A 15182-nucleotide genomic window follows, 5' to 3' on the forward strand; every position below is an offset into this window, starting at 1 on the left:
GCAGATCACGCAGACTGCGGAGGGTGCTTCATTTTGCGGAGGGAGCCTCATCTGAAGCGCAAATGCGGCGCACCTACAGTGTTACTTTGCTCGACATCCTCACTCTGGATTCGGAGGTCCTCCTTAGCTATTAGCTTCACGTTAGCATGTTGTCTTTGCAGGTGCTTGTTGAGGTTTGACGTTGTGTTTGCAGCAGTGGATAAAAGCTTCTGGCCTGGACACAGTTTGCACCTCACCGTCACATTCCTGTCCTTTCTTCGGACAAACTCAAAATAATGGGCATACCATTACTTTGTAACGCGTTACAACTCTGTTCATATCTTAAACTGCACTGTAACTTTTATTATCTTTGCTTTTTAAATGCCATTTTCTTAATGTCTTTTATTTTTGTAAAGCACTTTGAATTGTGTTGAGTCCCCCCAAAGTTAAAGTCATTATTGGGGTTAAAGTCCCCTCGTAGGCGGTTGAAGTCCCCTACGTGTGCCGTTTTGGTTTCAAGACCCTGGTTCACGGAGGACACCAAAAAAGTCCTAGAAAGACAAGGTAAACTTAACTATGTGTATTTAAAAATAAATAAGGGGAATAGTTTCGGCGAAAACTAAAAGGTACCATGGGGTCAGATTATAATGTTCCAAAGGGGGGTTGGTTTAGCATGAAACACTTGAAATAACTAAAGGACAAGTTAAACAAGAAAGTAGAAAGAAAGGGAGGTGATATTAAACTATTTCTGCTAAAAACAGTTAGCATTGATTGAAAGTCAGAGCTTAACATTTCAGATGTGTGTATCTCACACTGCGCTGTAACTTTAATTCATGTATCTTTGCTTTTAAATGAGTGCTTTTAGATATCATTTTATAATATGTTTCAATGCCTTTCATTTTTGTAAAGCACTTTGAATTGTGTTGAAATGTGCTATATAAATAAACTTGCCTTGCCTTTTTGTATTAATGGGAAGTTTTCTCCACGGAATTGTACATTATATCGTTATTGCATAATTCAGTGTGTGGGAGAGATTTGAACCTTTGCAGACCATTGACATGCACCAAAACCTATGTAACACACTACTGGAAAGGGGAAACTGACACTTTGAATACACTAAATGTCTTGGTACTTCTTAAGATCTTACTGTATTCATTTGTACCATTATGTTTCCTGGTCTATGATATATGACCCATTTCAAACCAACGTTAACGATACTGAATGTAATGTTTTGGGACCATTTAGTAGTTTCGGGTTATTTGGTTAGTGTTAGGAGTTTTTAGCATGTAAATGTTTCTGTATAATACATTCACTGTTTCCATTTCAAGACATGTTCGTAGTATCCTTGGGCCACTCCACCAGGCCTAGCATCACAAATCTTGGGATAAAGATGGACCCTGAACTCAAGCTGGACATCCAGATCAAGGCAGTTGTTAAAAACAGCTTCTTCCACATCAGGCAGCAAGCCAAAATAAAGCCTTTTATAAATAGTGACCTTTTTGAAACCGTAATCCATGCCTTCGTCACCTCCCGCTTGGATTATTGTAATGCACTATATATTGGGATAAGTGCGTCCTCCCTTGCTCGCCTGCAGATGGTGCAAAATGCAGCAGCCCGGCTCCTAACTGGCACACGTGAGCACATTCCCCCATTTTATCTTCACTCCACTGGCTGCCCGTTCATTCGAGGATTCATTTTAAAACTATTTTATTTACTTTTAAAGCCCTCAATGGCCTGGCCCCGCCCTACCTCTCTTACACAGCTACACGCCCACTCGCACTCTCAGGTCAGCTGATCAGTTGCTCCTGAGGGTGCCAAAAACAAAGTCTAAGCGCAGAGGGGACCGTGCTTTCTCTGCTGCCGCACCTAAACTGTGGAACGACCTGCCCTTGCTAATCAGACAGGCTCCCACACGGTCTGTTTTTAAATCCCGTCTTAAAACCCACCTCTTCTCCTTAGCATTCAGAACCAAGTAGATTGTTGCTTTTATTTGCTTTCAGTGGTCTGATGTTTGTACTATATGGTTGTTTTTTATGTTTTTATTTTTATTTTGTAATTGTTACGTTTATTCTGGTTTTGTGTTCGTATCTTTTATGTGATTTTATACTTATTGTTATGTTTTGTGAGCTGAGCTGTGTGATTGTATATATCTCTCTGTACAGCACTTTGGTCTGGAGGTTTTAAAGTGCTTTATAAATAAAGTTGGATTGGATATAATGTAAATAATTTGTGTGTAGGGTCTGGGCCCCTATTTCATGCTTCCCATTTACACATCTACATTGTGTCTTATGATAGTTCCTGTATGTTTAAACAGTTTGTGAATAAATTAAATGAATCAACATTTGAAGAACAAGATAACAGCGGGTTGCAATCACAAGACTCTACTAAAGATTCATTTTAGACTTGTTTTTGATTTAGCATTTGAACCAATGCTTCTCTAATGAGTATTAAATACATTTACAGAACATTGGAACAAAACAAAAACCCTGAAAATAAAAAGAGGTATGAATCTCAAGGCCATATATCCAGCTTTTTTTGTTTTAATAATTGTGTGTATACACCGTAAGCCTAATATACAGTATATATGCCGTCTATACATGAGGAGATGCCTGTTTTAAAACGGACAAAAGTGATAGCTTCCAAACGGTCCAAACAAATGTGTTGTTATGTTTACAAGTTAAAGGGCCCATGTCATGGCCATTTCCACTGATCATAACTCCATTGTTGAGGTCTACTAGAATAGATTTATATTGTGCATTTCTCCAAACTCACATTGGTTTCTCAAACAGCATCTCTCCAAACTCACATTGGTTTCTCATACAGCATCTCTCCAAACTCACATTGCTTTCTCAAACAGCATCTCTGTAAACTACGTGTATTCACTGAATTTCCCTCTCTGCCTTTAACGGCTCGTTGTAGCTCCAATAGCTCCAGCCCCCACCCTCCCTGTGAGCACAGTGTGCTCTGATTGGTCGGGACGTTGTGAATCGCGCTGAGCTCCGTGGAGGTGTTGTTTCCTTGTTTAGGATACATAGCGAAACACAGCCAAACTCATCCTGAGCACACACAAAGTCACAGCCGAAGTAAAAACAATAAGTGTGGCTTGATATTGAGTAAGAAAAAGGTTGATAAACGCTGTGAGAATGGGTCTGCAGAGAGAATGGGTCTGCAGAGAGAATGGGTCTGCAGAGAGAATGGGTCTGCAGAGAGAATGGGTCTGCAGAGAGAATGGGTCTGCAGAGAGAATGGGTCTGCAGAGAGAATGGGTCTGCAGAGAGAATGGGTCTGCAGAGAGAATGGGTCTGCAGAGAGAATGGGTCCGCAGAGAGAATGGGTCCGCAGAGAGAATGGGTCCGCAGAGAGAATGGGTCCGCAGTGAGAATGGGTCCGCAGTGAGAATGGGTCCGCAGAGAGCATGGGTCCGCAGAGAGAATGGGTCCGCAGAGAGAATGGGTCCGCAGAGAGAATGGGTCCGCAGAGAGAATGGGTCCGCAGAGAGAATGGGTCCGCAGAGAGAATGGGTCCGCAGAGAGAATGGGTCCGCAGAGAGCATGGGTCCGCAGAGAGAATGGGTCCGCAGAGAGCATGGGTCTGCAGAGAGAATGGGTCCGCAGAGAGAATGGGTCCGCAGAGAGAATGGGTCCGCAGAGAGAATGGGTCCGCAGAGAGAATATCACCGCGATCCCAACTGTCTGTTATCAGCCTGCAGCCAGGGAGGAGAAATCAGCTGAGCTGCCTGCACACAGATGTGTGTGTGAGGAAGTCCGTGGATTGGTCAATTTGGACCAATCAGCGGGGGCTTAACGTAACGGCTCCGCGGACGTAACGTAACGGCTCCACGGATTGGTCCATTTCGTTCCGGGTACGGCATGACATCATGCCGTACCCGGAACGAAATGGAAGAATCAAATGGGCAGTGACGTATCTCCAACGAGGCGTTTTGGGGAGGTATTTTCTGTGTTAGAGTTTTACTCGCTACAGGGTGTACTTTGAGGGTTTGTGACTCTGCACACCGTTTACATTCATAAAAACCTTCATAACACAAGGGGACGGGTGATAACCGGGAAAGCATGACATGGGCCCTTTAATATAGACTAGGAGCCAAAGAGCCATGTTAAGTACAGTCAGAGGAGTATAGTTCAAATTAAGGTACAAATAATTTATAAAGTGAGATCGAGATGGAAGAAGGAATCGGTGAAAAAAGCGCATTGGGAATAAAATAGCAAGAGATAAATGGGCGATAGCTCAGTTGTCCTCTTGGCTCACTGCTTGTTATGATTGATGGCTTATTTGTCCATTTTTCCCCCTTGTTTGCCATGTCTGAGTGTTCACAGCAGCCGTCTGATCGGGGCCACTCGGGGACAAAAGCAGGGACCTGTTTGAATGTTCTGTTCATATTAAGCGTGTTTGCCAGGAGCAGCATACAATACTAACAAAAAAATGTCTCTTTTAGACCATTCATGCGTGCTGAATAACGAATGCTGATGAAGGCAGGTCGTGACGGAGCGATATCAACCATTCAGCAACACGTATAAAATGTCACCACGACATCTTCAGGGTCCAACAAAGCCATTGAAATAGACTCGCAGCAGTATAAAAAAAAGTTAGGGTGGTTTGTTCGCCTTTACTATACTTATAGGCTTACAAATTGTGACTTCTTGCTGGTTATTTCCCCAGACATTGTGAGCATGTCAGGCGTAAGCCGGGCTTTAGCTACAGTGTTTGTTGTGTGTCCAATTGCACTTATCCCAAAAAGCAACAACATTTCTCCAACCCTCCTTTGTCTGTTAGGTAAACTCAACGGGAAACATTTTTTTGACTTGTTTTTACCTGCTTTTCACTGAGATCCCTGCCCAGACAAACACAACAAAGCACATTATTATTTTGACAGCTGGAACACACTGTCCAGGTAAGGAAATATGTTAATATTCAGCATTCACATTTTGAATCAAATCAAGAGTTGAAAGAAACTCAACAGCATTACTATGCTTATGAAATGCGTCTGTTTGTGTCTGCTGCACGGCTACAATTGGAAAGTATGTGGTCAATAAGTTACCAAGGACATTATTCTTCAGGTTCATATCCGTGTTTAGTGTCTCTACTGGGACATGTCTCCATGCTTTAATGTTCAAAAAGCTCTTTATTTTTCTCATACTGCCTGTGCTGCATGCAGTATGTGAGTGTGAGTGTGAGTGTGAGTGTGAGTATGAGGCCTAGGCTCCACGAGGACGAAAACGGGTTGAATCCGCATATTTCTCATGCGTATAGCCCTTTAAGCTCGACGACGCCGTAACAGAAACGTAGAAACAGACCCCGCAAACGACAACGGGTCCAAAGGTGGATAGATCTGGGAACGGAGCGCTCTGGGGGGTCCAACGGGGCCGTGGGGTCGCCTATACGGTCATGCGTTTCATAGCCCCGCCTCTCCCCACCTCTGCTGCTCACCCCCGCTAAAGTACACTGCACACTGAATTCAGATTATTTATCTTTCTCTCGATATGGACATAAACGCGAGTGAAGTCTAATCTGACAGGACGGAGACACGCAGCTCCTGCCGCTGTGATGCAGCCGGAGCAAAACACACACTTCAAGTCAGATCATCACCCTTAGCTATTTTAATTACCTCTCAAACTAAACTAGTTATAAATATGTTTATTTTTACTGTCGGGTTTACTTACTGGATCAGCTGCTGCATGAGGAAGCATGAAGATTTAAACGTTAACACACGTTGACCGGCGAAAAACTCTGCCCGGTTCCCTCGGCCCCCACCGCGGAGAAAAAACAGAAGTGCAGCCATGACAACCATTCTTCTTCGCTGCTTTTGTGGAGGAAGTTGCTGCTTTTGTGGAGGAAGTTACAGCGCCACGTACAGGTTCGGCATATGTACTGCAGCTTTTCCAGCGTTTGGATGTAAACGGAGCCGTCTTGTGGAGCTTGACACAATCCGGTGTATATTGCGTGTGGGCGGAAGCTTTTTTGCGGTTGCATTTGCGTTACTCCGATGCGTTTTGCCGTATTTGTCCTCGTGGAGCCGGGGCCTGAGTGTATGAGTGTGAGTGTGAGTGTGAGTGTGAGTGTGTGAGTGAGTGAGTGAGTGAGTGAGTGAGTGAGTGTGTGTGTGTAACCCCAGCAGAACATTCAAGGGCCCCTGCTGAGAAGGAGGTGTTTTTATTGACACTACTGAGAAGAGGTGAGCTTCAAATACCTTTAATGACAGTGGGGAAGGATTTATCAAATGTTATGGTGAAATGAAAACTTCTGACACCACAAACAGACTTATCAAAAGTTTTATGAATAATTTAAAGACTTCTGGCTGCTTTCAAGAAAAAGTAATAACAATAGTCCTTGTAGACTGGAAACTGAGCAACTCATAGGATGATCTTAATCCTTCTGGTATGACGTGAACTATTTAAAAAAGAAAGCAATATCAAACGGATCCATCTCTATTTGTGTGAGTTCACTGAAGTGTTGCAGGCACTGTCACGACATGTTGACTTCACCTGACACATTAACACTCCTTCCTGCTTAACAGTGCATTGTTTGTGTTTCAAACGGGAGGTACTGCAGAGTTAGGTGGTGCATTTTGGTGAACAAAAGTAGTATATTTGGTTATAGGAGTCTTTTAAAATAAGTTTTATAGCATTGCAGAAAAAAATAGGGATCAATGTGAGTTTATGTAAATCAATAAAATAACTTTATCTGCCCTTGGTAGTACTTCTGCAAGTCTGCAACCCCTAAACAACCACATCAATGTTCTACTTTGAGAAGACAAATTAGGCAACAATTTCACTTGTTATTGGAACTGTGCTTTAAAAACATCGCTTTTTATTCCTAAGAATGTTGGTAAAGTTTGATTTGAGGTGGTTTTAGACTCCAGAGGATCACTAATTGGTGGTTAGGGACAGTTCACCTCATTAAATCCCTGTAACCGACACAGATTCAATATATACAGTATATACACATTGATTTATGTTTGCAAGATACCACACACACTAACAAGGTACATCCAGCCTTCGAGCGGCCTTTCATAAAGAGAACTGTTCAAAGACATGGCTCCTGTGGGCAAGGAGAGGACATTACAGTATGTGGTGTTTTCAAAGAGACGATATCTCAGGCTCTTGTAATCATCTCCCTTTCAATTACACTCTCTTTTATGGCACTTGTTTTGACACGATCCCTCTTATCAAGACAAATATCATTATCAGGGAAAATGCTCTATGAAGTACTATTTGATGACGAGGGTCACAGTTATGTTGTTAAAATAAGAAGATATTCATTTTTTTAAAGCTTAATAATACTTGTTATATTTCACCTTGGGTACATTTAATCAGATGCACTTTTCCTGAGTGTATTATACATTGTATTTTTGGCCTAAAACCACATAACAATCACTTTGTGTCAATTGGCTGGGGATTTATACATGTTATTATTTGTAGTCATTTTATTTATATAACTTTTTTTTTTTAAAACCCTTATACAAATAATTCAGGCTTGCCACACACACACACACACACACACACACACACACACACACACACACACACACACACACACACACACACACACACACACACACACACACACCACACACACACACACACACACACACACACACACACACACACACACACACACACACACACACACACACACACACACACACACACACACACACACAGCACACACACACACACACACACACACACACACACACACACACACACACACACACACCACACACACACACACACACACACACACACACACACACACACACACACACACACACACACACACACACACACACACACACACACACACACACACACACACACACACACACACACACACACACACACACACACACACACACACACCACAACACACACACACACACACACACACACACACACACACACACACACACACACACACACACACACACACACACACACACACACACACACACACACACACACACACATCTTCAAATAGAAACCCTATCTCCAGGCTGCACAGGACTTCTGGTCAGAGCACAATGTTGCACTCCAGCCAAGAAAAGACTGGCTTTGAAGTACATCACATATTATTAAGAACAAGGTATAATGCCATAATCACCAAAGGACAGGTTGGCCGTTGCTAGAAGGCTAGAAGCACCTCGCAGGGTTAAAATACTACAGTGGGGAAAAAAAGTGTAATACTGCAGCCTTTAAGACTAATGTAGTGGTGCAGGAATGAGTCCTAAAACCTGGAAATGGGTTAGCATTTTAGCACTTTGGGGTTCCATTGCCTCGAAGTCTATAGTTTTTTGTACGCATTTATGGTAAGACGGTTAAAAAAAGGTCTGTTGTTGAGACATAACTGAAGAGATTTTAACGTTTTGTTTTACAGTAGCCGCCTTTAGCTTAGCGGTGGTGACATGAAGGAGTTGTAGCCTAACCTGGCGATTGCATTTAATCTTCAACTACAATACAAGTGGTTTTAATATGTGGAGATGATCTTGCAGATTAAAAATGTCAGCATCATAAATGTGTGTTAGCAGCAGATATTATATTCCAAAACCCAAAAGAGAAAGCCCATATTGATATTTGTCTATGTTGATGTTACACATGGAGCTGCTGTGATGCAAGTCACATTTCAGACTTGACCTGACCATTAAAGTATTATCGTATCCCTGCACCACTGCTTTGTGAGCTGACCTAGCCACCTTTAGCTTAGCGCTGGGGACATGAAGCAGTTATAGCCTTACCTGGCAACTGCATTCAATCTTCAACTATGATACAAGTGGTGTAATATGTGGGGGAAGATAAAAACATGTCAGTACCATACGTGTGTTAGCAGCAGATCTCGGACAATATTCAAAAACCAAAAGGAGAAAGCCCATTGGATTGCTAACTTCCAGGTCAGCTTTCACACAGATATCAAAGTCAGACTGAAGCATCCTTTGTGCTCCAGTCGATCCTCTCAGTAAATCCAGATCAGATGCACGCTAAAGGATCATTGTGATTGTGATGTTATGTTAAATGTTTGTCGTTTGTTTTTCATGCAAGTCAAATTTCAGATTTGATCTGACCATTCAAGTATTATCCTATCCTATCGTAATATTCAAAACTCAAAGGAGAAAGCCCGTTGGATTGCTAACTTCCAGCTCAGCTTTAACACATATATCATCCCTGCTTGACCTTATTGTGAGCTGACCTTGATCTGACAGGAAGTCCAGCATGGTCTGCAGCAGGAAGGAGAGATGGCGCACAGAGAGGCCGGGGTTCCCCATGCGACGGGACGCGTACACCAGCTCATGGAGGAGGCGCATCTGAACAGCCGCCCAGCCGCAGTGGGTTCCTGAGAGAGGAGAGACGAGAGGAAATCACATTTAAAAAAAGGACCATGGCTGACATTTAAGGTTACACAGCTGTCCTGAGATCAGTGGTATCTGGGAGACAATAATATACACTTGTGATACAAACCATAGCAGGATATTGTCTCTGTGTTAAATGTCGCAAAAATTAATATTTGTATTCAATCATTTTCTGAATGATTTCAAATGTATTATGTACTTGTTCATCAACTAATGATTGTTAGTGAGTATAACAAAAGTGAAGTAAAAACGCCAAAACATTGCTTATTCCAGCTGCACAGTTTTGAGAATGCAGAACATTTGTATAGGTTGTCGACACTCGGTTGGATCAAAGTTTATTTCTGTAATCATCTAATTTAAAGGGGACCTATCATGCAAAATGCACTTGTGTACGTCTTTTCTACATGAATATGTGTCCCCGGTGTTCCAGGGAACTCACCAAGTGTCAGAAAACACAACCCTCTCTATTTTCCTCCATACCCAAATCTCTAAAAAAGGGGCTGCAACGGATCTGATAAAAACTGATCCAGATTTGAACACTGTCCTGACGTCAGGACGGTGGCGCTACGGCTATTGGGCCAACTCCACCAATCAGGAGGAGACAGCCACGGCCATTGCCGTTCTAAAGCGCTGGAGACGCTGTAGTACATATGCCAGGCCTGTAGATGGTGCTGTTCTCACTGAATCAGCCCTTGCTAAAACAGATCTAGTTATTGTCAAATTGAGCAAAATGAGGCATGGCTAAAATGCATGATCTGTTTGGTATTTTGAAAAAAAAAAAAGTATAAATATGCCTTATATAGGTATGGTCCTACACTATATTATTCAAATATAGCATGATAGGTCCACTTTAAAAAAAAAGATTTGGTGAAACATTAAAAATCCAATATGAGAGACAAAACTACAACTAGGGCTGGGTGATAAAACAATATTATCCACTTTTAGTAAAACAAATAGCTTAGTCATCAGACCTTTACACCTGTACAATGACTTCTTATAATTCCTCTCCAATGGGAAGGGGCAACAAGTCCGCAACAAACCAATACAAGTCTTTTTTTTTTAGGCAATTCACAAATAACTTGATAAAACTGAAGACCTTTTATTGGAGTCATCTCTTGAATTGAACTACCTCCTCGTCTGTCACATGTGGTCCCGCGTGGTGCTAACTTAGTCTCTGTTGTTTGCTCTGCAGAGCTCCATAAGACATCTTAATAGCATTCTAGCCTGACACCAACTGTTACATAAGGCCCTACGAGATGCTCTGCTCCACTCCCAGCTGTCGACTGTTGACTCACTAAGTGGGAAAGAAAACTAAAGGAAAGATGTGCCGAGGAGGCCGGAGGGAGGAGGGGAGGATATTTGGTAAACACTCTGATGTTTCCTCAGTTTAAATACCATTTCCAATAACATCCAATCCTGCCCGTGATGCTTTTCACTTATCAGCATGTTCTACCATGCTCATTATTCATCCTGACTTCTCAAAATGCAATTCATTTTTTATAAGCGTTTCTGTCGTTGTTGCACCCACTAAGCAGTCTAAAAATAGCCGACTTCCACCTGTCTGCCAAAACTGCCCGCTTATCTGGAGAACAGTAATCCAAAAGGACACTGTGAGGATGTCTCCTGCACTCTAAACACAAAAAAAAGACTTCATTTGTGGTACTCTCTGAGCTGACCTGGAGGTGTCAGGCGATGCATTTAACACGCGGCCGAGATAATGAGCGTGCTGACACAGTCGAGCAGCACCACTGTCATGAAAAACCTGAATCAAAGAGGGCTGTACCTCGGATAAAACCGGGGGATTTCACTATTCTCCTTGGTAATGAACATGTCAATTATCCAGGAACAATATGTAAAGTTTTTGCTGTGTTATCAAATGTACCTATTCCTTTTTTCTTTACTTTGAATTGATGATTCATTCCTGAGAGGAAAGTGACAATCGTTTAAGAAGTGTTATCTATTTTCTAAGTCTAATCTTTACACGGGTTTCACATGAACTTTAAATGTTCTGGAAAGTTCCTTATTCTCATGAAGTCCCTAAGTGACACACCCTGAACAGTCTGCTGGGTCCTGGGCCAGGTCATGTGATTTTGTGTTCCCATGACAACGTGTCCAAGATGTCCATGTGCCAGACTAACACAGCTAGCCAAAAAGCTTTTTGTTGTTGTCGCTAAAGGTAAAATTCAAGCCATTGAAGAATTAAAATGCTTACATAACATGTCCTTTATTTCATTGAACCTGTTGTGGAAATCATGATCAAATTGATATGAAACAAATGAGATAAATATCGCTGTGACACTGATGTCACATCGGGACTTTAACCCTAAACTTTCACAGTAAACCCAAAGTGACATATATGCACAATTAGAAATATTATTATGATCTGCTCAGTTAATTTAGCTGATTCAATTATATTTAGTTAATATATTCTTATTCTTCAATTCAAAGAATGTAAAAACTAATTTAAACCAAAAAATCATCCTCGTTAATGAAGTTATAAATAAGAGTTATTTTACCATTAAAGCCCAATGTGATGTCACATTTCAGATATTTGACACTAGGGGGGGGGGGGGTTACTCGTCAGAAATGTGTTCTAGGTGGTCTATTTAGTCTAAGTTATGTTATTGTATATGCATGAATAAAACAAGACAAAGAGAGCTGCGTTATTGCATGCCTCAAGTCTGAAATCAATGTTTATTTTTCTTGCAAAAGTAAAAAAAAAAGATAATTTAGAAAAAGAAATGAAGATAATTAAAACATAGCACTAACGAATTATTGACTTAGTATATTCAAAATAAATTAACAATGCATAGAGCAGTGGTTCTCAACTGGTGGGCCGCGAAAACAAAAATATTCCTTTATTTTTTTTTTGGGGGAAAAAAGTCAAACTTTTATTTTGAAGGCCCGATTTTCTAACGCTGTGCATGCAGCAGGCGTTGGACTGGAAGTACCGGAGACCATAAACGGTTTTGAAAACTTCTGTCACGTAGTGATCATCTTCTCAATAAAACATCTCTGCTGATGTTTTTTCGAGTCTTCTGGCCAATCAGAATCAAGATTGTTGCCGGAAGTCCCCACGGAGAATAACTTTGCGGTAGAACTATTCTTTATACATCCATGGGTACAACTTCAGATACAAATGAACACATAATGAAATATGACCCCCGGTTTGATGACTGACAGGTCAGAGGTCACAGAACAATGGGAGCTATCTACCCTTACCCACAATTTAAAGTAAGTCACAGACTCTCTCCTCTTTACTCTTCTCTCTGTGAGGAGCAGCAAGCTGTCAGAACAAAGTGAAAAACAAACAATGGCATAAAATATTATTAATATGTCGGGTGGTAATACATCTATTTATTTTCTTCTCAGAGTGTACCAGAATGCGTAGTTTATATGTTAGTATTTCTAAAAATCTCCTGGGGGAGAATCCCCCCAGACCCCCTGCTGGGGTTGGGTTTTCAGCATGTGTGCCTTTTTGTGTGACACAGTTCAGCTTTGATTCCATCATCTCATTAAACCTTATTTAAAAGCATACTTTAGTTCTGTGAAGGGATATAAGGGATAAATGCACTGTACTTCACTTTCATTAATAATGTATGCTGAAAAGCATATATATATATTACTGCACCATTTTTTGTTGAATAGATTTGAGTGGTTCAAAATTTCGGGTCGCGATCTATTGACTAAGGAAAAAGTGGGTCCCGAGGCCGGACCAGTGGAGAACCACTGGCATAGAGGATAATGTAAATTGGAGACATTTAGAAGTTGGATTAAAGTTGATTGCAAGACAGTGATATAAATGTCCTCATAATGTACATTTTCACAAATAAAAATAAATTAAAATGTGTGTATCTGCAACACATCAGTGGAGAAAAGAAAGGGGTCTAAGCACGAGAAAGACAGTGTGTGGGCAGCAGTGGGAAATGGCCTGTGAGCCACTTAAAAAGCCATTTGTTCCACAGCATCTCAGGGAACAGCAGCCTTGTTGGAATGCACCATTGACGCCCATTTTTTCCCCACTTGAACTTTCCTCACCAGCTTATTGCTTGATAAACTCCCACCTGATGCTGAAACACTCCCAACCATCATCCTCCGCTTTCCCATCAGCGCTGCGGGGAATCAGAGTGGAACCCGCCTCAGGGGGGATTGGATGTTGGATTGGATGTTACAGTGGATATATCGGGGTGGATTATTAATGTTACAGCGCTTAAACTTCTCTGGAATCGTGCTTTTCCTTTTCATCCACTTACGTTCAATTGATTATATATACAATTATAAGCAAACTTGGTCTGTAATATCGACTATCAAAGAAATAGGGAAAAATACTGCCGTCTCATCTCAAAATGTAATCTTAAAATGGCTAACGACGAAATGATTGAAATAGTTAATTTGATTCCAACTAAACATTTCCAACCATGTCAGGCACTCATTTGCCCCTTACGTTATAAAACAGTTATATTAAATAATGTAATGTAGGATAACAAATATGCAAAGTGGTTGCTGTGTTATCAAAGTTAACTATTCCTTTTTATTGATGATCAAGTCCTGAGAGGCAATTGTTTAGGATTGATCCATTTTTCTAAGTCTAATCTAAATTATGTTCTCTCCTGTATCTGTAAATCCCACGTAGGCCTTCTAGAAAAAAAACATTCAAATGTGTCAAAGAAAATGGTTCCTTAAATGAACAAAGTGCGGCGCCATTAATCAAACCTTTAAGTCTGCCATATTTCTAAAACAGAGAATCACAGAGAGAGGGAATTGTCTAAATATTTACCACAAGATGTGACCGTTTTCCAGTTAAAGGTAGGGTAGGTAATTCACTTCAGAAACACTTGTTATATTCCATGGAATGCTCTGAACATCCAGATAGCAATGAATATCTGAAGTGCTTTGACAATAAATCCATAAATAAATATCATCTGTGGAAGCTGTAGTACTGTAAAAAGCACGACCAATCATCTGAGCCGGCCCGGCTAAAATAACTGGATGGCCTACCTGCCTGTCAGCCTTCCATCTGTGCACAAACTTATCTGGTGCCCTCATTGGTCATGTGCGCGTTCGTGTGTGTTGGAGGAGGGGCTCGATAAGGAAGAGGCAGATTTGTTCCGGTTGTGTATTTTCAAATTCTAGCGATCTCAAGCTGGTTTCTCCATTCTTACCTACCCTATCTTTAACAAAGTAAAGCCTTGTGATAAGGAGTAATATGTTGGTTGTAGAGGTCGAGAAGTCCATTGTTGCCCAGTGGAAATACATTAAACATGTGTAAATGCATGACAAATGACCCTGAAAGCACAGAGTAAACTCAGAGCGTGTGGAGTCCAAACATAAAGAAATATTAAAGGGGAAAATCAAGGTTTTAGATTTTGAATCTGATAAAGATATGTTAGGATAAAGGAATGAATAGATACCGTTTGGATCAGATTATATGGCTACTGTAGTTCAAGTAGTTTTCTCCTACTGCATCATAAAGAGGAAATAAATCCTGCTGCTCCACATGTATGGCCTCGGGCATCAATAGATACATGCTTTGGTGTTAAGTATCCTTAAAAACCAGCTAAAAAACACACTTTCAGAGTCAAGTGTAAAACATTTGACCTCCAACAATCTGCAGGGTGTTTCTGTTCACAGTTTATAAAAAGGAACAAGGCCAGACATTAAGGAGAATCCTCTCTATCGGATGAGAAAATATGGATAACCCCGAGTGTCTCTCTGCGCCGCGAGCTCCGTCTTTGTGTTGAGGGCGGACGCCATTGAGTGGCTGCTCTGAGTAAAGGGTCAACAGTCTGCAGAACTGAGAGGCTTATCATGGAGGACCTCACCGAAAAGTGCACAAAAGACGGGG

General features: G+C 41.3%; 1 protein-coding gene across 3 annotated transcripts in view; it reads right to left on the reverse strand.

Annotated features, from left to right (window-relative positions):
* The window catches only part of trappc9 (trafficking protein particle complex 9), a 308135-nt gene that overhangs the window by 270676 nt on the left and 22277 nt on the right, over positions 1–15182 (reverse strand). For all 3 annotated transcript variants that reach the window (XM_034131111.1, XM_034131108.1, XM_034131110.1), the window contains one exon: positions 9178–9321. In XM_034131111.1, the coding sequence (XP_033987002.1) occupies positions 9178–9321 (144 nt within the window). The remainder of the gene's footprint in view (positions 1–9177; positions 9322–15182) is intronic.

Source organism: Trematomus bernacchii, unplaced genomic scaffold, assembly GCF_902827165.1.
Source record: "Trematomus bernacchii unplaced genomic scaffold, fTreBer1.1, whole genome shotgun sequence".
NCBI classification, from domain to species: domain Eukaryota; kingdom Metazoa; phylum Chordata; class Actinopteri; order Perciformes; family Nototheniidae; genus Trematomus; species Trematomus bernacchii.